The following is a 27,399-nucleotide window of genomic DNA, read 5'->3' as shown; positions in this document are numbered from 1 at the left end:
ATCAGAATGGTCTCCTGGTACACACAGAATAACTGCTCAGAATAAACCTCAGGTTTCAACTTCTTTGAGTTTTGATTTTCAAACGGTGAGTTTTCAAACTTCCTCAAAGGGCTGATTTCTGACTCTGCTCCCAGAGGTACTGCTCAGGCAGGATGGGGCTGACCCAGGAGCCAGCACTTGAAATGAGCTCCTGGGAGTACTCGGTCACCCAAGGTCTGGGGAGGGGCCCTGGGGGCACAACATGCCGCACTGTTTTGGGCATCCCAGTGAATCTTCCCAGTGCACATCTGAATCCACATGTCTGGCTTTCCTTGTTGTTAGGTGCCATCAAGTCGGTTTCGGCTCATAGAGACCTTATGCACAACAGAACGGAACACTGCCTGGTCCTGTGCCATCCTCACAATCACTGTTATGCTTGAGCCCAAGCAGCCACTGTGTCAATCCATCTCATGGAGGGTCTTCCTCTTTTTCACTGACCCTCCACTTTCCCAAGCATGATGTCCTTCTCCAGGGACTGGTCCCTCCTGATAACATGTCCAAAGTATGTGAGAAGTCGTCTCACCATCATGGAAACCTTAGATCATAAAATCAGTTTGCATGTCATCTGATGGCACTTGGTCTCTGAGGGATTCAAACATGACTAAATCCAAAGCAAGTAGAGTATTTTCATTACCGTCTTTATGGCGCCTTACTAATATTATCAAGGCAATAAAAGTGGTAATAAAATTACTTTACACCTGTCCCTCTCATATGTTATATATATATGTGTGTGTGTGCGTGTAAATAATTACTTAGACATATTTCTTGGGTAAAATATTCTATAACTGTCAATTAGGTCAGGTTGGGTGATTCTAAGTATCCTTGATCTCTATTGTCTCTCTAACTTCATCCATTAATGCATTTAATATCAATGAATAGTTTATTGCAAACCCTTTTCAAATATGAATTGGCTGAGGTTAACCATCATCATTAATAGATCATCAAGTCAGCAACTGCTCCTGGACAACGGCCATGGCAAAACGTCCAAAGAACGGTTACAACATATTCTTCAGAAAAGGTTAAAATGTTTATAACAAGGTGAACACAAGTTTTTAACTACATAATACTTCACAAACTAAAGAGCAGAAGTGGCAGTCTAAGCACTGTATCAAAACAGGTATTAAAATATACTTAACTCCAATTTTTAAAGCAACCAATAAAGAAAAGCATTCAAGAAGTTTTATATATGTCTGTAACTCAAAGTAAGTAACTTATAATTTCTGGAAGTATCCGCAGAGGGTATGAATTACACTTATCTGAAAAAATGAAGCCGAGTTCTAATTCCGCAGGGAAGGATGGTTTGGCACGTGGAGACTGGCTCGTAGACGGATTTTGCACATCCAAAGTCAGAAAAAGGAGCTAATGGTGGGATCAATCCTGGCCATGGTTTGGGGACTTTTGCAAAAGCATCGCTTTTCCATTATTCATTAGATGGCAATCTTAGAATCAAAAGTCATGTAAGCTTTACCCTGGACGGCTTTCCGAAAGGCTGAACACCCAAAGGGTCTGAACCCAATGCCACAAGCCCTATTAGGAGACCCAAGGAAGATGACGTTAACAGGTATTCCCCAAACACGAGGAGTCCCACTGTCAAGCCTGGCATCCAAGTTCCACAGGTACCTATGGAGCAGAATCTGAGAGCCTTTAGCGTTGCCTATGGGTTTTTTTTTTTTTTTTATGGGGGTGGCTAGCATGTCCGTTTCCCAAACTCCTACGTCCACTCCACTAGGCGCCTCCCCACCCCCACCACCTACACACACCTATTACCACTCTGAGGAGTTGCTGGGTGGTGCAAATGGTAATGAACTCAGCTGCGAACCGGAAGCTTGGTGACTTGAGTACATCCCCAGAGACACGTGGGACAAAAGGTCTGGTGAGCTACTTCTGAAAAATCAGCCATTGAAAAGAAAACCCTATGGAGCACAGCTCTACTCTGACGCACATGGGTCGCGTGAGTCGGAACTGACTCGACAGCAACCAGCTTTTTGTTTTGTTTTTTTACCACCTTGAGAAATACTGTTTGGAATCTCAGCACGGGGAAACTGTCTAGCACAGGACCTGACACTGGGTAGATGACGAAAGAAGGTGGCTACGGTGCTCTAAGGAGACCAGAGAAGATAATCTAGTATCTGAGACGGGAATATATGAACACAGCAGCTGGCTAGCCTGGAAGTAAGGACAGGGGAGAGAAAGAGAACCAAATGCTACTCCATGAACTCAAGCCCAGAGCCCGCTTCAGCACTGGGAGCTCTGATGCTCAGCAGAAGGGTGATTTTTTTTAAGTGCTATGAAATAGATGATGAAAGGAGTCTGGGTCAGCTGGTTTGCAAAACTGAGGAAAGCAGATGAGAAAAGTGTGATTAACGTACAAAGCTTCAAAAGGAGAACTTGAATAATTAATTAGCACATTTGTTTCCATAAGCATCTATTCCACTACTCTCCATCCGCCGACAGTGGGGCCTCCGATCTGGGTACGTTCGGTTTTCCCGCCTGCTCTGCCTCCCACCACCCATCGTTGGGATCCTTGCAACCATCTTTCATTCCCCCACCCCCGAGGGAGCTTCTGCTGAGCACAGGTGGTTAGCCCGATTTAGGAGACAAAGGGCAGAAGCTTCCTAGATTGTGAACTTTTAAAATACTGATTTAAAGAGATTTTTCTCTTCTTCGAAAAATTGCAGTTGAAAATTGGTTAAAATATATATAGTCATGTGCCATATAACGTCCATTTAGGCCATGTCTGAACGCATATACATCTGTGGTCCCATAAGGTTAAAACAGGAGTTCAAAAAATCCCAATCCGAGAACAAGATGTAGCAGATTTAGGCATGTCAATCACAACGATCATCGAAAACAAAGAAAAAATTCTCCAAGCCGTTAAAGGATCAGCTCCACTGAAAGCTGCCAGGCTAATGAAATGCGAGAGAGGTCTATACCAGATTCAGAGAAACTGCTAATGCCGTGGATTGAGAACCAAACACAAAGGCGAATCCCTGTCAGCACACTGATGAACTGCTGCTAAGCCTTGTCCAACATGCTTGAAGAAAACACAGGGCCAGGCTGTGGTGCGGGTGTAGGGCCAGCCTGGGTGTTCATGCACTTCAAACATTCTCTGCCGCAGAATGTGAAAGTGAGCGGTGAGTCTTCGAGTGCTGACAGGAAGGCACAGAAGAATTTGTTGAAACCTTAGATAAACTAATTGTAGATAGAGGTTATTTTATTTGCCGCAGCAGATTTTTAATAGGGACGAAACCTCTTTATTCTGGAAGTGAATGTTGAAAGGACCCTCACCCATAATATGGTGTTCGCTCAACACCCGAATCACATAATATCCTATTTCACAGCACATATCTTTTTTCTTATCTTGGATATCAAATGATGCATCACTATATATGTAAAACCCACTGAAACCCACTTACTATATAAACCCACTGCCATACATATGTCTATACATGCATATGCGTATATGCATATATGATTATGTGTGTAATATGTATGTTTGTGCATATATATGTATGTATACGTACATATATATATGTATACACATGTGCACACACATATACATATACACTGTAAATATATTCAGGAGTCCCTGGGTGGTGCAAATAATTAAAACACTCAGCAGCTAACGGAAAAGTTGCAGGTTCAAGTCCACTCAGAGGCACCTCAGAAGAAAAGTCTGGTGATCTAATTCCAAAAACTAAGCCACTGAAAGCCCTGTGGAGCACAGTTCTATTCTGACACACGGAGTGGCCGTGACTTGGAGTCAACTCAACAGCAACTGGTTTCATACATGAACTCAAACTTCTGAGTTCTCCTCTTGTTATTATTTCTAACTTCCTCATGTTTTTTTCATTCTAGAAAATATTACTGTTTTTTGTTCTTATTTCATCTTTTCCACCCCCTAAAAAGAATATCGAGGAGCCCTAATGGCACGGTGGTTAAGCACTCAGCTGCAAACCAATAGGTTTTTCGGTTCAAACCCACCAGCAGCTCTGCAGGAGAAAAGACCTGGTGATCTGCTTCTGTGAAGATTACAGCCTAGGAAACCCCTGGGGGCAGTTCTACTCTGTCCTATAGTGAGTGTCACTATGAGTTGGAATCAACTGCTGGCAATGGGTTTGGTTTAAGAAAAGGACTGGTCAACACACTCCCTTTCCATCCCTTTTGGGGAGATGTGCTCCATCCTCATCAGCTGCCCTGGGAAATCACAGGAGGACGAAGCATTTCCACTTGTGACATCCAGCTCTGACAGCTCCCACAGGTAACTCAAGAACACTCTTCAATTTGAACCAATATAAGGCAATGACACAAGCACCTTGAATCTTTTTTCATTAATACTCTTTTCATTTTAATATATACATATATTTTTATGCTAATTCCTCTCCAGGTTCATGAAAATTCTTGTGTTTTACCACACAGCAAGAATTAGGCCCATGCTTTTAATAAAATCTTTCATGTAAGAAGTAGATATATTAAGTGAAATAAGGTTAAAATGGTGACAGTTCACGTGTATTATTTGCCTTAGAAACTCAAAACAGTATACTGGGCAGTATTCTTATTTTTTCCCCTGAATTTCAAACTAGTCTTATGACAATTATCGAAATGAGAACTATCATCTACAAGTTAACAGTAAATGTTACTTCTAAAATTTTTTATTAAGAGTGGAATTTTATAAGAATATTAACTCAAGTGCTCTGCCTATAGAGCAGTGTGCTATGACGTCAGGAGTGACCACAGACGTCGATGAAAGCCCCAGCCCAGGAAACGTGAGCAAGTCACTGCCCACATAGAAAATAAGGATAATAATGCCACCAGCCCTACCTACTTCACTGGGCTAATCAATTTAAGATTTTTTGGATAAAGAGATTGCAAATTTTAAAGAACTACACAAATACTGGTTGTTACTTTATTTTTGGTTATTATCACATGATAAAAGCCCTTAAAATAATGGATAAAATGAGGTGACCAGATTTATGGTTCATGCTAAAGTAAGTTAAACCTCTATGTTGTTGTTAGGTGCCATTGAGTCCGTTCCAATTCATAGCAACCCTATCCTTTGCCATCGAGTCAATTCCAACTCATAGTGACCCTACAGGACAGATTAGAACTGCCCCCAAAGAGTTCCCAAGGGGCAGCTGCTGGATTTGAACTGCCAACCTTTTGGTTAGCAGATTAGCTCTTAACCACTGTACCACCAAGGCTCCTTAGGACAGCAGAACTGTCCCACAGGGTTTCAAAGGAGCAGCTGGTGGATTTGAACTGCCGACCTTTTGGTTACCAGGCAAGCTCTTAACCACTACGCCACCAGAGCTCCACACCTCTATGGGCACTGTCAAATAGAATCTTTTGCAACAATGTAAAGGCTGTATATCTGCACCATTTAATATAGTAGCCATTTGCCACATGTGGCTATTGAACATCTGAAATATGGGCTGTATGAATAAGGAATTGAATTTTAATTCTATTTTTAAAAATTATTTAATTACTTTATTAATAAATTTTATTTAAGTAAACTCAATAGCCACGTGTGGCTACTGGCTAGCATACTGGGCAATATATCTTTAGATCTTTTTTTTTTTTTTAACAGTGGACATGGGAAATTTTAAGGAGTAGTAAAATCAAGTCACATTAATTCTTTGTTTTATAAAAATGCAATTCTAGTAATATTTGCAAGTGGAAGCTTCTTAACGTAAGAAATCTGTCCCATAGATAAACCACATGACAAAAAAAAAAAAAAAATGGCTAGAGCCCCTAGAGAAGGCTTACTGGTAAAATCACTAACATTGTGATCATGTCCCCGTATTTACAAACTGGAATTCTAATTCCATACCTACACCAGAAATGAAGACAGGAGAAAAACTGGCGGAGACATCTCTGGAAAGCATAACGTGTGAAATATCATTCTCATATGGTTTTAACCTCAGGATCTAGGTTAATAAAGCCATACGCAAATACCAATAAAAGAACACCCAGAGAAACAGGAGTGTGGCCGGGCAGCTCAACGCCCATGTCTCCAGGGCTGGGAGCTGGGATCCTGACAACAGAGAAGGCTGCTTCACTTAAGAAGGCCGTCAGCCACCGCAGGTAACACAGTTCAGCCCTGTGTCCCCCTTATCTGATTTAAATTCTTAATAAAACCTCTGGATGTCGTTCAAAGAGGAGGCTACGTGGCCAACTTAGGATGCCCACATCTCTGTTCTTTCCTTACTGAGCTTATGAAAACAGCTGAAGAATAAATAATGCACTGAAAGTAGGGAACCAAGTTGACCTATCCCTGCTTTAGTAGATGTGATCTCTTCCATGCCTCAGAGTTTTGAGGAACTTACTTTTTGTTCAGAGAAGGGGGAACACTGAACACACCACACTGCTGTGGAAGGAGCCACTTTCTGAAGACGTTCTACCGTTCCATCGTACGTTTCGGTTGCCTGGGAGCAGGCCTCGTTCTCCAAACAAGGACCATGCCAGATTCCCATACCTTCTTCACTAGGCTCCTCTTCACGTTTAGCTTCTTGTCTGGCCACTTCACATGCACTGCTGCAGTTTACACAGGATCCCACGACATTCTATTTAATAACGCACGCACTGGCACAGTTTTGTTTCCTTCAAATCCATAAACTGCAGCCATTTGTTTTATCCAAATAAAAACACCTGGGCTCTTCCAACTTTGCTGTGTGCTAGAAATTTCTGATAATAAAACATTGGGGGGAAATGTTCACGGCATCCACATTTCTAGATTATTTTTAGGCAAATCAGTGCAGCAATGAATCCTCTGGGTTTGTTTATAATTCTGAATCCCACCAAATTCATGGAAGAGATTTCCCCTATGAGCTATTACGCTTCAGGTTATCTGTCACTTGCCTGAGCAACTTGTCCTGCTCCTAATATATTCATACCATCTTCACGTTCTTTCTGGGTGCCCACCACCAATTTACAGACCCCTCCTGGTTCCATGGAGTTGCTACATTCCATACTACACTACCATTAAAGTTGGCACACGCACATGGACCCTACAGCTCATATTTCCATCCCAAATGACGTCATGTGAACACGGCACCCCTACAACCTTCAACGGTATGGCTCAGCAGTGGCCACAGAGCTATGTGGACAGTGCTGTTTTATGCTGAAGCAGGCTCTCGTTACTTTAAATCACTCTTTCGGTGTGTGTGCTTTTGCTTATCTTTCATCATAAAATTACTTCAACGTATAAGGTGAGTAAGCAGAAAACTCTTTACTACTGAAACCATCAGGTCCCTGCTCACAGCTCTTACACGATGCTGTTGAGAGACTGTTCTCTCCTTACAGTCCACTCAGCTTCCCCTCTTGCTTCACACCTTAAAGCTTTCTAGAGTTGAGATCACTACTAATTAACGTCTTGTGCAACATTCTGACAGCCTTGCTGAAATCCCAGGCAAGCTGGGGCCTCTTTCTTACCTTTCCTGACTTCTTCACTCCTACGCAGAGACGGCCTCCAGATCAAAGACATGCTATCTCCTTCTTGGAAACGCCAGGGCAAGTGCCTATGAATGCAGTTTTCTCCCCCAAAATGATCCCTGAGAAAGCTGTACCAATATTTTCCTTTTAAATCAAGCAGCCATTTGCCTCTTCCCTGCATGCTCTCCTAGTGCTTCCCCACCTCTTGGAAAGGTATTTCCTTGCCCAGCAGACCTTCCACTGACAAAGTTATACCACAAACAAATCGCTTGCCATTTGCTACTTGCAGAGTGTGTTTGTTTACAAAAGTTTGCTTGAGGAAAGGTAGGTGGTGTACAAAGTGTTACAGGCAAACATTATGATTACCTCTTAAACAAGATATTACAAATAGCACATCAGCAGATGAACCCAATAAGAAGTCACTCCAAAAAAAACCAAACTCACTGCTGCCAAGTCCGTTCCAACTCATAGTGACCCTACAGGACAGAGTAGAACTGCCCCCATAGGGCTTCCAAGGAGTGGCTGGTAGATTCGAACTCCCGACCTTTTGGTTAGCAGCCGGGCCCTTAACCACTATGCCACCAGAATCCATAAAAATAATTTAACAATTATGGAAGACACTGTAAACCACCTACCCAAAGCCATTTTTCCACCCTTGCCCAGGCTGGCAAAACCAGCCTCACGTGGTGAAGGCTAAAAAGCTCAATGTGCCCTCTTCCACCCTCCCTGCAGCCAGGGCATAGGCGTGCACCCCAATCCTGCCAATGGGAGCTGGCGGTGGGGGGGTGCTGGGGGTGGAGGGCTTTCAGGGAAGAATGCTTCCCTGACAAAGACAAGAGGTGACGTTATTCCCCTCCCCATCCTGCCTCCGTTGGACTTGGTCACTGAGGAGCTTGCATGCGGAGCCATGGCATCATCTGGTGACCATCAGGGGAAGGCCAAGCAAGCTCGAGCGAGGCAGACCCCAGCCCTAGTGTCCCTGCACAACTGGATCAAGCCTACAACTGCCTACTCCTAGCAACTTGATTTGTGAAAAAAGTAAACCCTGATGTTTAAACCACTTGTAGTCAGGCTTTTTGTTACTTGCTGCCAAATGCCCTAACTGGCCTAACAAAGAGATAATAATGAGGGGTAGGAGGAAGACAAAGAAGGTAAAAAGAACAGCGGCTACCACTCATTGTTGTTGTTAGTTGCTGCCACATAGATCCTGACTCATGGTAACCCTCAGTGTGTGGAGCAGAACTACTCCAAAGGGCTTTGAAGGCCGTGACCTTTCAGAAGCACATTGCCAGGGCTGTCTTCTGAGGCACCCCTGGGTGGGTTCGAACAGCCAATCTCTTGGCTAGTAGTCTTGGCTAGTAGTGCTGAATCCACTGTACCATCTAGGGATTCCTATACCCAGAGTTTTTATTCAGAATTAAAACCTGATAAGGGGGATACAGGGCTCAAATATGTTACCTGCAGTGGTTGACAGTCTTATTAACTGAAGCAGCCTTCTCTGTTGTCAGGATTCCAGCTCTCAGATGGGGAAATGTACGCGAGGAGTTACGACTTATTAGTATGTACTATATACCAGGCATCGGGCAGTGCATATAATGTGAATTATCTCATTTACATGATAAAACAGCCCCTTCAAGTACATACTTCTACTACCACTTTTCAAATGAGAAAACTGAGGAACAGAGAGGTTATATAACTTGCCTAATGCCGCACAGCAAGGAGTAAGAGAGCTGAGATTTAAACATGCAGCTGAGTGACTTCAGAGCTCACATTCTTAAGCTAGTGAGCACTACACAAAAATCCTCCAGGACTTCGGGAGGAGGAAACATTCTGGTTGGCATCTCATGGGCGGGGGCACCAGGCACTGACCTTCTCCGCCTTCTGGTGGAAGATGGAGGACATGTCCAGCAAGGTGCTCCGCTCATCGAGGGCCGCTGCAAACGCCTTCCACTCCTGCTCCAGCTGGTTCGCAATCTGCTTGATCTGCTGAGAGGCATAGTGGCCGGACTCCACCAAGCGATTCGCCACCGACATGATGCGGTTTATGTTCACATACACGTTCTGCAAAGGGGGCAGAGAAGGAGGGCGCGTTAGGGGAAGGCCACCAAGAGGCTTCTTTCTAAGAAATCCAGATGGCACTTTCTAAAGCGCAGCCTACTAAATTAAAAGTTACTGTGTTTCTAACAGCAGAATCACTGTACATATTTGCTAACCGGATTTCCACAGACTCTAAGTATTGGTTCCAACTTCTATTTTTAAACTGTGAAATTACAAATCACCTAGCTGAAAGGCACAATGGTTAAGCACAAAGCAACCAAATACACAAGTGGGTGCACACAAATATAATATTACTCACTTTTTGGCTTCAAACACTGACAAGAGTCCAGATGGCAAGGCTACTGACAAGCAGTCACCCAGAACTGAAAGACCCAGCGCTTCAGTTTTTAACTAGAACCCAGAAACTAAGAAATATGCACTTAGCAACCAAAGGCTATTTGTATGAAAACAACCTCCCCCTTCTACCTAAACCCAAGACTTTTTTTTTTTTTTTGGTGCCAAAAGAAAATCTTCTGAAAATGGATCCATTTTCTCCAAAAAATATATAAGTAGAGGTAGAACACACAACTACGCTGTTTTCAAATTTTAAATAAAGCTTTTCCACTCTGTTGAAATTCCTATGTTCAAGCCAACCAGAGTTTATTGGAAAAGTAAAAATGAAAGGCAAAAAAAAAAAAAAAGTGCTCTTTGCAAACAAGTTCTCAAGATGGTATTTCCTCTGTCCACCTTCAACCCTGTTCTGTAAGGCTCAGTATTACACTAAAACAACGGCAGGGGAGGTTCAGTGATAGAATTCTTTCCTTCTACGCAGGAGACTCAGGTTCAAGTCCCAGCCAGTGCATTTCATGGGCGGTGACCACCCATCTGTCACTGGAGGCATCTGTGTTGCTAGAAGGCTGAACAGGTTTCAGCAGAGCTTCTGGACTAAGACAGACTAGGAAGAAAGCCTAGTGATCTACTTCTGAAAATTCGCCAGTGAAAATCCTATGGATCGCAATGGTCTGATCTCATTGTGTGTGGGGTCATCATGAGTTGGGGGCCAACCTGACAGCAGCTAACAACATTAAAGACGGGGACTGAGGGTGCACACCTTTAACAAATCTCAAGCTGCTGTTCTTGGGCATTTACTATTTCTGCAACGTCATTATCATGTCATTCCTCTCATGGGTACCCCAAAATCAGAGACATCTTTGGCTCCTCCCAATCTTGCCTCTAGGTCTAATTACCCATCTGTCCAACTCTGCTCATTTTCCTCTCGTTTCGCCCTCGTACCACGAGCTCAGGGCCGAGCTTCCACAGCCTCTCATGTGGACTTCTGCAACAGCCAGCTCGCTGCTCAGCTCATCTATCAGCTACTCAACTAAGCATCTAAAGAACTCCCTTGTTCTTGCGCTCAGCGTTCATTCCTTCTTTGTACCATCTTTTACTCACTCCTTCACTCGACCCAAACTAAAGCTAGGTGGAGTCACTTGGTCTGGGATTAGAGGACCACGGGATTCCTGCCTCTGAGTTACTTTCCTCGTTGCATCTGAAGACTAGAAGTTAGATCATGGATGTGTGTGTGTCTGCCGTGGCAGGAAGAGAGGGTACTTTGTTAGGCTGTGGCCGACCGTCGACGCCATGACCAGCTGGAAACTGACGTTCAGTGATGTGTGTGACATTAATGCCGTAACACAAGTGCTAACGATGTAACAGAAGTACTACTCAAAATTAATCCTTTTTTTTGTTACGTGCTCTAGAATAACCCCCATCTGGTCTAGAGGATTCTGAAAGAGTCACAACAACAGGCCAAGGGCGTCAAATCCGTCAACCTCAAAGAGAGCCAGGGGATTTCAGGCAGGACCGAACCCTGGACCCCAGTCCTTTGGCTCAACTTGGAAACAAGTATCATGTTTTCAGAGAACTGGAGTATGTCCTTGACGTGAGCAGCAGGTGGGCCTATCTCTTCACCATGAACAACAGCCAGCAAAATGACAGTGGGTCAGGTCTGTTCAGGAGCGTCGCTGCCTCAGAGAAGTTTTCTGGGGCCACTGCAGGCTCCTCCTATGAGGCAGGGTACAGGAGCCGACAAATGTCCATATTGAACTACCCACGTTAATTGGTACAAGTTTCACTGGTTTGTTTGTTTTCCTTACTGTTTGCTTAAAACTTAAAACAAGATGCTCAGACACTGTGAACCTAGAGCGTTTCCTACTCTTGAAGGTCAGTCACTACAATCAAAACAGTGGTTCTGACAGCCCAGCATTGACTACTGTGGGCGTGCTGGTGTGCAACCTGCTTAAATGCCTCCGTGTGCTAAAATACTTTCATAGGCCAGTGGACAGCACCCCCCCCCCGCCCCCCAAAAAAACCCCAAACCCACTGCCGTCGAGTTGTGAACAGCAGGGCTGACTGCCGTCGAGTTGTGAACAGCGGGGCTGACTGCTGTCGAGTTGTGTACAGCAGGGCTGACAAACTCTTACCATACAGTTCATAGCAAAGTGATTGTGCTGTGTCTGCAGCTCCATCGCATGAGGGTGGCTGGTCCCAATCTCCGTGTAGCTGTTCAGAAACAGGCCTTTGTTGTGTGTGATCCAGTCAAACATCTACAGGAACGAAAAAGACAACCTGGTATCACTCCAGAAAGAGAATGGCTGCCTACAAACAGGCAAGCTCCAAGAAAGGACAGCAAGTGCCCCTGCTCGTAGGACCACTCAGGCATTTGGACTCAGAAGAGTCTTTACTTTAAGAACATGTCAGCAGTTCCAAATTTGTAGGATCTACAAGAAAATTTTATCTAAAGTGTTCCTTTTACAGATGGGGAACTAGGGAGCAGATATGTAAAGAGAGGTAGTATTCAAATCTTCAGAGCTAATTAAAAACTCTTATCTTCTGACCCTCAGCCCAGTCTCCCTGCCATCCTCAACTGCTTAACACGATGCACTTCAATTAAAGACCCCCAAGAAACTAGGGACTTTTGGGTCTCTGGCTGGGTTTTGACTGCTCAGTGACAGCAACACCAATGACTTCAACGTCATGCTCTTCTGTACAAGAAGCATACAGAAACCAGTGCAAATACAAACAATTACTTAAAAATATGGACTTGGGGTGGGGGAATGAGTTAACAACGACATCTCACTTAAGGTTCAATACAGATGCTACTTGGTGTAGAACACCAATTAAGGTGTTCTCGAGGAAAATGTTTAAGGAAATCGAAATGACTATCAACCAGGGATCTGACTCAGAATCCCAGAGTTAGTCACCTGCTTTTTCTATTAACTAGAAGGAAAATTTTCTAGTGTGCCTACAACAAAAGCACACTGGGAGAGATGTTAAAAGCTTACCAAAATAGCAGTGGGCTGTCATCTTTCAAAAGATCCTTTTATAGCAAAGATTTTTAAGGTAGGTTTTTTTTTTTTTAAAGCATCTCTCTACCCTAAAAAATATTTTCCTGTCTATGAAAACAAAAAAAAATTCAACAAATTCAAATTAAAAGAAATTAATTCACCAGTGTTCATGGCTTGCCACAGATTCCTATAAATAAGTGTCCTGTTTTCACATTGCTATGAGTGGATTAGCCAGTAAAAAACCAAAAAATCAAACCCATTGCTGTCGAGCCAATTCCGACTCATAGCAACCCTATAACGGACAAGAATACCTTCGGACCAGTTGGTTTCTCTGGAGCATAAGAATAAAACATGAGACCACAGGTAATTATTGCCAATATTATCCAGAAACTATTATTTTTAACTCACTGCTTACTTTTCATTTTAAAAACATACTAAATAAAAGATCTGAATGGTGCTGTGCCACCAGCTTTGTACGAATGGAAGAACAGTTACCAGAAGAATAGATACACAATTATTGCTTTTGGTAATGTAATCCTATAAATTATTCACTCTTCTCATTGAAAGCATTTGTTGTCTTCCCGCTTACAGGAATTCTAAACCAAACTATCAGTAACTAACAACTCAACATTTCTAAAACAGCACTGGATAGTACAATGACGATGAGTCCCTGGGGGGTGCAGATGATTAACGTGTTGGCTATTAACCAAAAGGTTGGCAGTGTGAATCTACTCTGGTGCCTCGGAAGAAAGGCCTGGCAACATACTTCTGAAAAATCAGCCACTGAAAACCCCATGGAGCACAGTTCTACTTTGACACATGTAAGGCTGTCATGAGTCAGAGTCAACTCGAGGCAACTAGAATGGAACACAATGAATAAAACCGGGAGACAGATTTAATGACGTCTCGGACCTGACACTTGCTGGTTCACAACCAATGCGGTGAGTGCAGTGAAGGCTCAGCGTTCTCCAGGCTTTTCTCTTGTTCATTCCACCTGCCCAAAACAGGCCTCCCGGACCCAGTGATCCAGGTTGCTCCCGGCCACATCTCGTTTTGGCACACACCTCCCCCCTTCTTTTACCTTCTCGGCATCCTGTTCAAACAGCCTCAGCTGGAAGCACTGGTCCAGTTTCAGCTTCCTCACGTGCCACATCTGATGCAGATGCTGCCGGGTCGAGTGCAGCCTGTCCAGCATGCTGGACACCTTGGGTACAAGGCTCTGCAGGTCCACGTTGCCAGACCCCGAGTTCTTTTTGGGAAAGCTATCGCTGCTCTGAATCCTCTGCAGCAATTTCTGGCCCTCTAAATCCAAGTCCTCGATAGGGGCCTTGATCACCTTCTTCTTCATCTGGGAATGTTCCTCAATCATATTGCGGGCCCCCTCGAGGTCCTGAGGCAACTCCTTCTTAGCCAGGATGTCCTGCAGCTCCTCCAGCCGGGACAGCATGTGGGTGGCATTACTGACGTAGTCTTCAAACGCAACTCTGATCTCAATCCACTCCTCATGGTTGTATTCCAGGCAGCCGTCAAACTCCGGGGTGAGCTGAGAAGGATCCACTACTTTGGTAAGGCCTTCTAAAGAGACCATATTTGTCTTAAGCGGGGAAAAAAAAATCACATATGAGAAGGTGAACCAATTTTATGTGGTCTTACCATAAGGTTTCCAAGGTTTAGTCACGTATTTTCAAGCTTACAACAAGTAACCTATTTATAGAAAACATGGCACACCTGGTTCTGGTCCCACAAAAATAAATGTAGATGAATGGGGCATTATCAATACAGCCAGTGGGAGATGGCTCCATTAAAGCAACACATACATGGTTGGATGCAATACCTAAAACCACAGAATCATATCTATTTAAGGAGAGCTAAAGAAATTAGACTTCTTTCCAAGGGGGTGGAAATTAACCTACAATCTTAGGCAAACTGAACTAGGAAACACGTTTGCAAGTGCACAGTGGATGATTCAGAAACTTCACTTCCATTAGTGTGTTCTTCCACGTATTCTCTCTCAAAAACACTATGCTAACCAATTCTCTCCTAAGCAAACGCTCTGTAGGGACTCCAAACTTTCTGACATCAAACTAAACCCTTGGCTCACAAGCTTCAAAGAGCCGTTTAAGTGCCACCCCCTCCAAGGGCACCCTGCTGCTGCTCATTCACTGAGAAAGCCCTCCAGCCGGACCCCCCACCATTCATCTGGTCCTACACCCACTTCCCACCAACTAAGGCCGCAGGACATGAGTGACTTCTTAAAACCTGAGGAAATATACAGGGGGTGACAAGAAAGCTGGCAGAGGCCAAAGAAGGAGGGAACGCTTCATTCGTTGTAATCAACTACTGCAATTCTAAGTAGTTCAGGTGGTTTACAAAAATCTACTACATTTCAGTCTAACAGTGACACAGTTTTAACTGTCTACCACAGTGAAAGCAAGAAACTGTAACCTCCTCTATCTAAATGTAAAGCAGAGTGACTATTGACATTATGTCTCAAGGAAGATGTTTGGGGGATGTTAATTTAAAATCAAAGACAAAGGTAAAAGATTTGTGATCTAGAACACAACTCAGCAAAAGATAAGGCGAAGAAAGCTTGGCTCAGCCCCACCTCTGTCATCTCTAGCCTTGGGTAAACCTAGAACCAGCACCTCTGCTGGCACAAGAAGCAGCAAAAGCCAGCGGAGCCAGAAAGAGGGGCCTGCTCCTAACCTAGCATTCTTGCCCATGATGTCACTGCAGGATGACTCCAGTCTCATTTGCAAGGACTTAGCAACATCCACGGAGGCAACTGGTCCCTGGGTGGTGCGAGTGGTTTGCACTCAATGACAAACCTAAAGGCTGGTGGTTCAAATCCACCTAGAAAGGCCCAGCCTTCTGCTTCCACAAAGATTACAGCCAATAAAACCCAATGAAGCAATTGTACTCTGCAACATGTGGGGTGGCCATGAGTCAGAATCAACTCGATGGCATCGGGTTTGGTTTTTGGTTTTCGTGGAGGCAATCAATCACTAAAAGAGAGAGGCTGATCAGGATGTGGGGAGAACAGATTGAACAGGAAAACAGGCTTAGGGAACTCCAGAGGGAGAGGTCAAAACTAGAACACAGAAACTGGTATATTGGAGTTATACTGCCAAACCATTATTTCTGGCTAAAGAAATTTATAGTTAAATACAACTCCCTTTAATTCTGCATTAGGAAAGTGACTAAAATCTGAAGTAATCCTCCAAAATCACTTCTTATTCTGCACAAAGTTAAGGGCTTACTGACTTCATCTTTCACCTAAACCTCGAGTTCAGTTTCAAATTCAAGTTAAAACTAAACTCAATTCGAGTTTGGAAAAGCAGCACTACAGAGAGAGATTTAAAACAGCGAGTCCTATACATGTGAAAACACTCAGAAAAGTGTAAGATGCAACGTAAAGCTGAAGCACTAATACGGCTTGATGTGTTTAATATCATCATTGCTGTTTATCTTAAAAGCCACGAGTACATGTACGGAAGCCGAGTGTGTGGGCAAAGTTTCTAGAAGAGGCAATCTATCAGCCAAAAATCACTATTATTGTTGCTATTATTACATATTCCAATTTTATTACAGAACATGGCATAATCAAGTTCCAAGCCGGCCAGAAGACTTTCTGCCCATCATCGTCCCATCATAGTAACTGCACCAAAGGCTTGTCAGAACCCTGGTAGCTTAAGGAGAGGCGGCTGGAGTGGAAAGGAAAACAAGTTAGCGGGCTGAGGTTTGTTTGATACAATGGCCTGAGAAGACAGCAACTGTACATGCCTAAATGTACTGTGCAAAGTTTTACAAAAAATACCTCCATTTTCGTAAGTGAGAGGCTTAGTACATAAGATACATGACAGACAGCTCTCTCCATTACCAACAACAGCACGAGAACTCAGGCTCTTCTATATTTTTTCCTCAGGAAATCTGAAGCTTGGATGTTTCTCCCTAACCTCCCCTCACCTCCAAGGCTGAGGTAACACCCATGATAATCTGAAGCCATATAAAGCCACCTGTGCTGAATGCCAAAGCTGTCTTACAAAGAGAAGTTAAAGGTAACAGACTTCCATTTTTAAGGTAATGAGACTCGAAACCCAAACCCCCCTGGGTAAAACAATCCACTTGGATAATATAATAAACAAATGTAACTTTGTTATTTTACAGAATAATTAATCTTACGTAGCGTATGTATGTAAAACCTACAGAGCTCTGTTCTACTCTGCATACACGGGGTCGCCACAAGTCGGAATGGACCTGACAGCGACAAACAACAGCAATGTATGTGAGACGTGCAGCACCTGCTTAATGTGTGGTTTAAAAAAACCTATTAGCCTAAAACGATGAAAGAAAGCCAGCTTTAATAAGCCCCACCTAGAGTTTCAGCTGGTCTGGCTACAGGGGAGAAGTTACCTCAAATTCAAATTTAGAACTGCCAAAGTTAGTCCTCTGTTTCTGCCAGAAGTTGTCTGGCTTGATGATCAGCGCGACGTGAATGCAGCGGGGGAACGACTCCTGCAGGACCTTGAGGAGGGGCTTGATGGAGTCCCACTTGGACCCACGCATGTCCACAATCACTGTGAACCCTCGCTTGCAGACTTCTTCACTAGAGGAAAAGAAAACACAGGTTTAGAACACACCACACTTGCACTTCTCTGGGTCGCAGTCCCTTGGGGTAACATGGACTCTGCTGCCCTCCACGTGCCCTCGTCTGCCGGGTCTGTCTGTGCTCTCTGGTCAGACAGGAAGGCACAGAGCATGGCCCTCCCACCAACCACCTCACCACCTGTCACCACTTCTGGGGAGATTTGCCGGGGTGCTGAAATTATTAACGAGAATGAGGGTACACCCTATCTGTGAAACGAAACTCACTCCCACCCTTCCCCTGTACCAGAAAAGAACAGAATCTGACATCAAGGAACAATGATGTTTGGAAACAGGGCTCAACCTCAAAAACCTTCAGAATTTTAATGCTACATTTCTGGTTTTGCATCCTGTCTTCTGAGGAGAATAACCACCCTCCTTCCTATTTCTCTCTTCTCGTGTACATTCATTAACACTACAGGTGAAGGTCACTGCTGAGTCCTAGTCAGGGACAAAATGCCCAATGGTGCTCCAGTCCCCCGGAGTGCAGCGCCCAGGTGGGGGGCAGGTCACAGGTGTGAACATAGGTGGTGAGCATGACCTCCCCCACCGTGGCTGCCAACTGGTGAATGCTTGTTGAGGTCCCATTGTTTCCTTTAACGTATCCCTAACCCCTAAGCTAAGGAGCCCTGGTGGCACGATGGTTACACACGCTCAGCTGCTAACCCAAAAGGTTGGTGGTTCAAACTCACCCAGAGGCCCTGCAGAAGAAAGACCTGGAGATCTGCTCCTGTAAAGATTACAGCCAAGAAAACCCTATGGGGCAGTTCTACTCTGTCCTATACAGCTGCTATGAGTCAGAATCAACTGGAAGGCACACAAGAACCTTAAGCTATCTCAGTGGTTCTCAGAGTGTGATCCACCAATCCCTGGCGGACCTTGGCACCCTTCCGAGGGGTCAGCCAGGTAACAGTATTTTTATAAGAACACTAAGACTTTGCCTTTTTTACCCGGTTGCACTGGTGGTGCAAAGGCCATGGTGTGTACACTGCTGGGGTCATCCCATGCTTCATCTCCCCATTCTTGCAGTTAAAAAAAAAAAAAGCCAGTTTCTCATAAGAATGCCCTTGATGAAGCAATAAAAATTATTAATTTTATTACATCTCAATCCCCGTCATGTCTTCCTTTTTCCCTTGTCTTTTTATCTTATAATAATTTTAGATTTACAGAGACGTTACCAAATTGAAGAGATTAACGTTGGCAGAGTAGAATTAACTGAACAGAAATATTATTTAGATTTTACCATGGATGTTCATTTCCTGGTCCAGAATCCAATCGAAGATCTTGTATTGACTTATTTTGTCTCTGTAATTGGCAAAATAATTCCCCACCCCACTCCCGATGTCTATGGCCTAACTCCAAGAACCTGGGAAGATAATACTTTACATGACACGTCTTTTTAAATGACATGTGTGATAAAATGGGAAGCACACAGAAAGTACTTCTGCAATACAGAATAGACAACAGGAGTTAAAATGGCCTTGAATACAGGTTAAAAATGCAGTCTCATTTGCTTACAGCCTCGGCGTTACACTCTGCAGCCTCTGGGACGCTCCGGAATAACTCCAGCTATAAAACAAGTGCAGTCCTCATTATCACATGACCAACTCTCTCTAACAGTCCGGGAGAGCTAAGCATGCCAGCGCCGGACGCTCACCAGGTACTGCCTGCCTGAGAGGATTTGGAAATCTACCTAAGATCTTATGAATACTCAGTGAGAATTTTAGGATTCCACCAAAGTTGAATGAATGTTCCAGGACTATGGGAAAGGCTCCTGATTACCTGCTGCGTCAGGTAATCACTCTGAGAAACCAGTCCACTTTAAAAACACAGAAAACTAACAGCTATCACTAAGCGGTGTTTTTTTTAAAAAAATTAAAACCAATTTTATGCTCTCTCTTGCACGGGTGGAGCTCTGGTGGTGCAGCGGTCAAGAACTCGGCTGCTAACCAAAAGGTCGGCATTCAAATCCACCAGCCGCTCCTTGGAAATCCTATGGAGCAGTTCTACTCTGTCCTACAGGGTCCCTATGAGTCAGAATCGACTTGACAGCAACAGATTTGGTTTGAGTTTTTCTTGTACGGGCTCATTCCCTTCCACACTCTCCTCCTTCCTTCTCTCTCTCTCTCTCGCACACACACACACACACACACACGCACAGGCGGTCACACCACACACATCATTCTACTGCTTATCTTGACTCATACATTCAGAGTGGCCAATATTCCCAGTGACACAGATGTCAAGTTCATGTGACATCTACATCGGTATAAGATGGCATGTCACAAAAATATTCCAAAAATGCCTGTGGTGATGCAGCCTGACTGGAAGGTGCTCACAGTGACAGGAACATGGTGTTTAAAGCCATGAAGAGAAAACGTACCAATCCAGCAGTCCAGCTTATGATCGAAATGTGGAAAACTGCTTCCAATGACTGGATTCACTTCTGCTCACTACTACTCTTACAAGTAGTAGTCAGACGTGGCTCAAACTCTCCTGATCTGCTCTATCACTTCTTTCCCTATTCCAAGTGGGTCTTGGGCCACAATCCAGGTAACATCACAAGCAGAAATGTAGTTTGTTCTTTGGCCTCCTCCACAAAACCCAGAGGCAAACGGAGCCCCCAGAAATGCCTCCTAAAACTTGGGCCAAAGCCTAAGTGGGAGGCAACTGTCCCAGGTGCTCTACAGGAACGGTCAGGCCCTGCCGAAAGAGCCTCCTCAAGGTCCTCACGTTCCACAGCCACATCCCGGAGACATCACACCAGTGCCTGTATCTGTTTTATCAGCTGCTGTTTGGTAGGCTACACCTTAATCAACAGTCTTTATCATGAATTCTCTTCGAGATAAGTTCTTTTGCAGCTGGTCTTTCTTTTTACATAGCCTTGCACAGTATGCCCTGAAATTACAAAGCCCCTCCTCTGGAAAGGAGCGGAAAAGGAACCCTGAGTGATCTCAGGTTTAACAACAGGAGACAGCTGGAGAACAAGACCAGAAGGTCCCCTGTGCCTGCAGTTTACAGAAGGATCAGGTACTCTCCTCCTCCCAACCCAACTGTTACCCCAAAGTGACTTCCCAAGTACTGAAGGTGCACGTGAACAGGGCTGGGAGGGCGCATCCTTTCACTCCGTCTGTTTCTATCTGTTAAAATCAGTCCTCACTAGCAGCACGGTGAATTGCAAACATCCCTAAGCCCAGGTCCTTTCATGGCATCTAATGAACACGTCCAGGCACCTATAAAGCATGGTGCCAAGCCATTCCTCTGCCTTTACATTCTGCCCTGCGGCAAGTGCGACTTCTTTGTCAGTTCTGTCAGCAGTTTTGCCTAATAACCTCATCTTACCCGTGAGCCTAAGAAAATTTAAACAAAACTAAGGCCCTCTCTCAATATTACTATTGTTGTTGGGTGCCGTTGAGTCAATTCTGACTCACGGCGACCCCGTGTCACAGAGCAGAACTGCTCCATAGGATTTTCTTGGCTGAATCTTCACAGGGGCAGATTGCCAGGTCTTCTTCCCACGCAGCGGCCAGGTGGGCTTGAGCCACCAACCTTTCAAATAAGCAGCTGAGTGCTTAACCATTGCGCCACCAATTGATTCCTCCCTCTCAATGTAGGTTTCTAGAAAACACCTACTTTCTCTAGTACTTAGATGAAGAAAGTGACTTTTTTTTTAATGCTCGTGAATGAATGAATTAAAAGTTTTCTCATTATTTCACTAATAACAAAATAGAGTCAGAGTGGTTTACCCACTAAAGACAAAACATTCTAGAACATAATACGTAGAGAGTATAATTCAAGCAATAAGAGCAATAAACACCTAGAGTTGTATCAAGGATAATAGTATTTCCATCACTGGGCAGAAGGCTGAATTCCAATCACACCACCAAAAAGTTCTGCTGCTACTTATTTCTACCATACCCATTTAATGGAAAGTTTCCCTGCAAATTAGGTCTGTGAATTCACTCTATTATTCCAATTGTTTAAAAAAAAGTGGAGGTGAAAACAACACAAGCGATAATACCCAAACTATCACAGCTGCACAAGTTGTATCTGTGTTCAATACTGAGGGCCACGTTTTAAGAACCCAATCTAGAGGGCATGAAGAAGAAAACCAACAGGAAGATCTGGCTCGAAAAGCCGTGTTGGGAGAAGAATAACTAAAGGAAAATAGAAGAGTGAGCATGAATGAAGGACATCATCACAGTATTTCTGGGGAAGCTGCGGTTGGTACAACTGCTATCACGTTTCACAGACCAGAAACCCAATAAAAGTAATGAAGGAATGCAGCACCCCGGGTCACATCAGTCTCATTCTCAGGCCCACGCTTTCCTCGGTGGCACACTCGGCTCCCACGGAATGGGGAACCCAGTGCTCAGCATGCTGGGGCTGCAGGAGAGCTGCCTTATATCTCAGGACGTCGGAAACAACAGACCAGGGCAAGCGTCTCCTGGATATCCAAGATATCTACACAAATATAAAGCTGGGTCGAAAACCCTCATGCTTGTATAACTCTAAGGCTACAACCTCAAATAAAAGGGCTTACAAATTAAGTACAAGCAAACCTACAGGTCCAGAAAACATTCCTACAACAATGTGCTATTTTTGTCAATGATGTGTTCTGATGGCACTGTTTGGCTAAAGTCAAACAGCCCTCCTGGGGTTAGGTACTTCCAGGGTCTTGGGCTTTCAGCGTGCCTACAGGACCACAGATGGCCAGGTAGAGGACTCCCTCTGTGCCCACTTCTCTCTATTTGGACCATAATGCAATCTTTCTCCATCGACAGTCGGCAAATGCGCCATTTACATGTTAATTCCACTTCTTGTTTGTTCGTTAACCAAGGCCAAGCCAAAAAGCATTTCTTGTCACTTGGAACTATCGATGCAAAAGCAAATGTAGGTGAAGAAATCAAGTGAGAGTGTTCAGTAATACCAGGACCACGCTACACACTGATGTATGTATGTGTGAAATAATATTATGGTTGGGATTTGCTAAAAAATAGTCCAGGGGAAAAAAATTAGAAAGAACAAGATTGGCAAAACTTGATAAACACTGAAGTTGGGTTATAGGTACATGGGGGTTTGTTACACTATTGTCTCTATTTTTGTGTATGCTCACAATGTTCCATGACAAGGTTGTGCTTTTTTTTGTTTTGTTTTACTGGGTGGTTCAGACGATCCAAAATGTGCTTGAATCAATTTTTGATAGTATTGGTGAAATGAAAGGTAAAATTTTTGTATTTGCAATCAACATAGTTGTTAAAACCAGAAAGCACCCTGAATAGCTAAAGCATGTTGAAAGAGAAGAACGTAGTAGAATGACTCACACTTCATGATTTGAAAACATATTATACAGGTACAGTAATCAAAACAGCCTGGTACTCATAACATAGTTTGTAAAGAAAATATTCTATATCCGACTGTGTTAAGTAGCATCTGGGGTCTTAAAAGCCTGCAAGCAGCCATATAAGATACATCTACTGGTCCCATCCTACCTGGAGCAAAGGAGGACGAAGAAAACCAAAGACACAAGGGAAAGATTAGTCCAAAGGACTGATGGACCACAACTACCACAGCCCTCACCAGACTGAGCCCAGAACAACTAGATGGTGCCCGGCTACCACTACCACCTACTCTGACAGGTATCACAATAGAGGGTCCCGGACTGAGCAGGAGAAAAACGTACAATTAAATTAAAATTCACAAAAAATAAAAATAAAAAAGACCAGACTTACTGGTCTGACAGAGACTGGAAAACCTCAAAGAATATGGCCCCCGGACACCCTTTTAACTCAATACTGAAGTCACCCCTCAGGTTCACCCTTCAGCTAAAGATTAGACAGGTCTACAGGGCAAACAATAATACACATAAGGAACGCGCTTCGTAGTTCAATCATGTATATGAGATTAAATGAGTGCACCAGCCCAAAAGCAAAAATGAGAATGCAAGAAGGGACAAGAAAACTGGACAAATGGAAACAGGGAACCCAGGGTGGAGAAAGGGAGAGTGGTGACGCATCACAAGGTTGACAATCAATGCCACAAAACAATTTGTGTATTAATTGCTTGATGAGAAATTAACTTCCTCTGTAAATTTTCAGCTAAGGCACAATTAAAAAAAAAAAAAAACAGCTGGTACTGGTATTAATAATAAACACATAGACCAAAGGAAAAGAATTCAGAGTCCAGAAATAAACCCACACATCTATGGCCAACTGATTTTTTACAAGGGTGCTAAGTCCATTCAATAGAGAAAGAAGAGTCTTTTCAGTAAATGATGCTAGATAATTGGATTTCCACATGCAGAAAAATGACACGGGACCCATGCCTCACACCACACACAAAAACAAATTCGAAATGGATTAAGGGCTTAAATGTACAAACTAAAACCACAAAATTCTTAGAAGAAAAAAGCAGGGACAATGCTGTCAGGCCCAGCTTTTAACAATGGATTTTCTAATATAGTAACAAAAGCACAAGCAGCAAAAGACAAAGTAAATAAATGGGAACTCATGAAAATTAAAAACTTCTGTTCATCAAAAGACTTTACCAAAAATTTGCAAAGACAAGCTACTGACTGGGAGAATATCTTTGCAAACCATATATCTGACAAGAATCTAACGACCAAAATGTATATAAAACCTTGACAACTTAACAACAAAAAGACAACCCAATCATGAAATGGGCAAAGGACCTGAAAAGACAATTCACGTAAGAGAACATTCAAATGGCCACCAAACACATAAAAAGGTGCTCAGCATCATTAGCCATCAGAGAGATGCAAATCAAAACCACAACAAGATACCATTTCACTCCCACTAGAATGGCTAACGTACTTTGGACATATTATCAGAGGGATCAGTCCCTGGAGAAGGATTTCATGCTTCGTGAAGTTTTTTTTTTTTTGAAGTGGAAGGTCAGTGAAAAAGAGGAAAGATCCTCAAACAGATGGATTGACACAGTGACTGCAACAAGCATAGCAACAATCATGAGGATGGCACAGAAACTGGGCAGCGTTTCATTCTGTTGTATATAGGGTTGCTAGGAGTCAGAACCAACTGGATGGCACCTACCAACAACAAGGATGGCTAAGATTTAAAAAAAAAAAAAAAAATCCCAGAAAATAACAAATGTTGGTGAGGATGTAGGGAATTGAAATCCTTAATCATTGCTCATAGAAATGCAAAATGGTATTGCCACTGTGGAAAACAGTGTGGTAGTTCTTCAAAAAACTACAAATAGAATTACCTTACAACCCAGAAATTCCACTCCTAGGTACATACCCAAAAGACTGGAGAGCAGAGATTCAAACAGACTTGTGCATCGGTGTTCACTGCAGCACTATTCACAATAGCCAAAAGATGGGAACAATCTAAATTCCCATCAACAGATGAATGGATAAATAAAATGTGGTACATACACGCAATGGACTACTACTCAGCCAGTAGGAGAAATGAAGTCTTGACACATGCGACAGTATGGATGGAGCTGGAAGACACTATGCTGAGAGAAGTCAGTCAGTCACAAAAGGGTATACACTGTATGACCTCACTTACATAAAAATACAAGAAAAGGCAAATGTATAGAGAACAAAGTTTATTAGTGGTTACCAGGGGCAGGTGGGAGGTAGAAAGGGAGGGTTAACACCGATAGAAACATCACATTAAGGGGAGGGTTGCACAGACCATTATTGTAATTGCTGTCACTAAGTTGTACACCTATAAAAAGTTGAACTGGCAAAAATTGTATGATAGACGTATTTATAACAATGACTAAAAGAATAGCTGCCGAGGCTGATTATATATAACCAAAATCCTCATGGTATTTGGTTTCTTGGTTTGGAGGTTTAGGGTCATGGTTTCATGGGACATCCCAGTTAATTAGCCTAATAACTTCAGTACTTCTGTTCTACTTTCTAGTTCCTTGTGTACTGCCTGGGTCTTAAAGGCTTGCAAGTAGCCATTCAAGGCATGACAACTGGTGTGTATTCACCTGGAGCAACAGAGGAAGGAGAGTCAGGAATGGAAAGAGGATAAGGAATGTGTGGCTAATTGCCTCCATGAACAACTGCCTTCTTTGCCATGAGACCAGTAGAACTGGGTGGTGGCTGGCTACCATTACTGAACATTTTGATCAAAGATTCTATAGAAAAACCCTGACCAAAGTGGGGGAGAAATGCAGAACAGAATTTCTAATTTTCATGGATTTCAGGCTTCCTGGAGCCACAAATGTTGGATGAACCCCTGAAACTACCGCCCTGAGATAATCTTCAAACCTTAAACCAAAAATATCCCCTGAAGTCTTCTTAAACAAATAGTTTAGCTTAACTAGTAAAAAAATGTCTGCCTTGAGCATTGCCATGGACTGAATTATGTCCCCCCCCAAAAATGTGTGTATCCACTTGGTTAGGCCATGATTCCCAGTATTCTATGGTAGTCCTCCATTTTGTGGTTGTAATTTTATGTTAAGAGGATTAGAGTGGGATTGTAACACCCTTACCAGGCCACATCCCTGATCTAATGTAAAGGGAGTTTCCCAGGGCTGTGGCCTGCACCACCTTTTCTCTCTCAAGAGATAAAAGGAAAGAGAAGCTAGCAGAGAGTGGGGACATCACACCACCAAGAAAGCAATACCGGGAGCACAGCGTGTTCTTTGGACCTGGGGTTCCTACGCTGAGATGCTCCCAGACCTAGAGAAGACTGATTTATCACAAGGACCTTCCTCCAGAGCCAACACAGAGAGAAAGCCTTCCCTGAAGCTGACGCCCTGAACTCGGACTTCTACCCTGCTTGGCTGTGAGAAAATAAATTTCTCTTTGTTAAAGCCATTCACTTGTGGTATTTCTGTTATAGCACCACTAGACGACTAAGACAAGCATTATGCTCTTTTAACAACTATCTAGCTGGGATCAAACTAACAACAGCAACTTGAAAGATTAGATAGGAACCTTAGGGGGCAGTGAATTTATGTTAATAGGGGAGGAACAACTCATAAAAGGAGGGAAAGAATGGTTGCACAACTTGAAGAATGTCAATAAATGGTTTGTGTAGAAACTGTTCAATTGGTGTATGGCTTGCTGTGTATATTCTCAACAACAAAATTAATTGAATAAAATAAAAAAACAGAAAGTAAACAGCCAGTTACATACAACCTTCCAGTTCTGTAATTTTTTTTTTTTAATCACTTGGATGAATAACAATTCAACTTCAGTTTTTTACTAAAATATAGGACAAACAATTATCATTTTGAGTGACAGGGAATCTTTTTTGTTTGTTGACATCATCATTTGTAGTTTTGTTCTCCCTCTCCCATCTTTAGCACACTACTTGGCACATATGAAGGACTCAGTAAGTGGTAGCAATTAATTATGTCATTATTTATAAATGACACCGAGCAGTCAATAACTTCTAAACCTCTCTCTAACTCTATGATTTTAACAGTTCAGCAGTTGAAGAAAAGACCCAAATAGCAGGAAAGGGGAATCTTTTTCCATAAACCTAAGTAGGGTTTTACTACTTTGTGACCAATAGTACAAAATGAGAATTTGCCCATAAAGGATACCCTAAAAGAAAAACCCAAGTTTTTTTTTTTTTTCCTCAACAGGTCAAGTCATCAATACTTAGGTCAGTCACAAGAAGAATGTGTTACAAAAGGGCGACATTGTTTACCCTGGATGGTGTCCGCCTAAAAATGTTAGAAGTGTTGCCAACCCCCATGCTGTGGGAGAGTTATTCCATTGACCCTAACCTTTTAAAACCCATTATAAGGACTCCTGGTGGCTCAACAGTTAAACACTCAGCTGCTAACCGAAAGACTGGCAATTTGAACCCGCTCAGTGGCTCCACAGGAGAAAGACCTGGCATCTGCTTCCATAAACACTTCAGCCTAGAAAACCCTATGGGGC

General features: G+C 43.2%; 1 protein-coding gene across 2 annotated transcripts in view; it reads right to left on the bottom strand.

Moving 5' to 3' along the window:
• Window positions 1–27,399, bottom strand: part of TRIO (trio Rho guanine nucleotide exchange factor) — a 423,568-nt gene that overhangs the window by 244,323 nt on the left and 151,846 nt on the right. For both annotated transcript variants that reach the window (XM_049861241.1, XM_049861250.1), the window contains exons 4-7: window positions 17,268–17,460; window positions 13,936–14,448; window positions 11,991–12,113; window positions 9,340–9,531 (exon numbers count right to left, since the gene is read on the bottom strand). In XM_049861241.1, the coding sequence (XP_049717198.1) occupies window positions 9,340–9,531; window positions 11,991–12,113; window positions 13,936–14,448; window positions 17,268–17,460 (1,021 nt within the window). The remainder of the gene's footprint in view (window positions 1–9,339; window positions 9,532–11,990; window positions 12,114–13,935; window positions 14,449–17,267; window positions 17,461–27,399) is intronic.

Source organism: Elephas maximus, chromosome 2, assembly GCF_024166365.1.
Source record: "Elephas maximus indicus isolate mEleMax1 chromosome 2, mEleMax1 primary haplotype, whole genome shotgun sequence".
In the NCBI taxonomy this organism is placed as follows: Eukaryota; Metazoa; Chordata; class Mammalia; order Proboscidea; family Elephantidae; genus Elephas; species Elephas maximus.
The sequence above is the reverse complement of the archived record's forward strand: the minus strand, read 5'-3'. Positions and strand labels throughout refer to the sequence as shown.